At 50.8% G+C, this 1,564-nt stretch overlaps 1 protein-coding gene across 1 annotated transcript; it reads right to left on the reverse strand.

The window, feature by feature from the left end:
- Positions 1–364: 364 nt before the first annotated feature.
- Positions 365–1,241, reverse strand: LOC130471730 (uncharacterized). The gene is made up of 3 exons (XM_056842006.1): positions 837–1,241; positions 582–731; positions 365–511 (listed from the first exon to the last, which is right to left on the reverse strand). Exons 1-3 carry the CDS (start codon positions 1,239–1,241, stop codon positions 365–367), a joined length of 702 nt encoding a protein of 233 aa, XP_056697984.1.
- Positions 1,242–1,564: the final 323 nt, after the last annotated feature.

A 1,564-nucleotide genomic window follows, 5' to 3' on the forward strand; every position in this document is an offset into this window, starting at 1 on the left:
GAGAAGCTATAGGAACGGTCACCTCCACCTGCTCCCCATCCGAGTTCTCATAACGGATAATCCTGTTAGCATAGGGAATATCCTCGGGGTCGATCTCCTCCTCCTGCAAGCACTCATACAATTATACAAGAGTACAAGAATACAAGAATACAAGATACAAAATTCAAAAGCTCACCGGCAGTAGAAGCGTACAGGTGGAGCAAGCCTCTCCAAAAGGTCCTTATGGCGGCCTCTCCTATTTACAAAGTTCTCCCAAGGGAGACAAACAGCATCACTTCCAGCATTCACATAGAATTGGACGAGTACCTCATCCGTCGCTAACATGGTCTCCGGCGGGTCCTTAGGGACAAGCCTGCCCCTCGTACTATGCTGAGGGGACACTCGTTCCCCCAAATACCACATATAGCGGTACACCCCCGGCCCCCGGGAGCAAGACCCGGCGCTGAGACAAGAAGTGAGCATGCATGGCCTGGACGGGTGTAGGCGCATCGACAAAAGGACGCCAAACCACCTACAGAGCAGACAACTCAGGCAACTATACAAATACAAGTACAAAAGGACAGAACACTACAAAAACATACCTCCTCAATAGGCAAAACCCTCAAAACTCTGCGGGAACTCGCCAAGGACATCCTCCCGCGCACCGCTCCTATCCAAGAGGCAGCATACGGGTAAGCCGCATCCCTAGTACGAGCCGGCGCCAAGGTCGGGAAATGCTCGTACATCCAAATCTTTTAAAAAAAATACAAGCAAAGCATTGGTCAAATCCTATGTGTACAAAATTCAAGATACAAACATACAAGTACAAGATACAAAGTACAAGGAGTCCCAAATACCTCCAGCACGCTCCACAAAGCAGCAATACTCGGGCTGCTCTCCGGCGAAGTCCGGGAGGCATACTTCATCTCATACAAAAGGTGGCTATACGCCAGACCACCCCAAATGAAGCCCGAAACAGCCCTGAAATCCTGCAAAGCCGTCAGGAAGCCAACATGCACCCGATTATTCCTGCTCGGGGCCATCACTCTACTCACCAGAGCCAAGAGGAAGAGCCTAACCCTCTGCTCCGCAGTTATGTCCACGCTACGGATCGCGGCCATGATCACCGTCATAGAAGCATGGGTGTCATCGTCCGCCAAGTCAACAACAGGGCCGAGCAACTCCCTGACACCATCCGAATGCCACTTCATACAATCATCAAAAATCACGTTCCTCTCAGAGAAAGGAAGGCTCGTGATCATAGCAAAGTCGAAGGGGGTAATGGTGATCTCCCCCCATGCCATATGAAAAGTGTTGGTGGTGTCCCACCACCGCTCCAGCAAAGCCTGAAGTCGGGCTTTGACGCCCGTCCTCCTGTAAGTATCTCCCATGGCACGCCAAAAATCGACCAGGCCCGTCTGTAACCAGATCTCCCTAGCCTCCGCGTCACCATAGACAACCGGAAAAACTTTGTGAAGGTCCACCAAGGACAAAAATGTGCGCAACGACTCTCCATCAGCCTACGGACGAGCGAATCAGTTCAAAACCTATACAAGTTCAAAAGACAAAAGCACATTACAAGACT

The sequence above is a fragment of the Spinacia oleracea genome, chromosome 4 (genome assembly GCF_020520425.1).
Source record: "Spinacia oleracea cultivar Varoflay chromosome 4, BTI_SOV_V1, whole genome shotgun sequence".
NCBI classification, from domain to species: domain Eukaryota; kingdom Viridiplantae; phylum Streptophyta; class Magnoliopsida; order Caryophyllales; family Amaranthaceae; genus Spinacia; species Spinacia oleracea.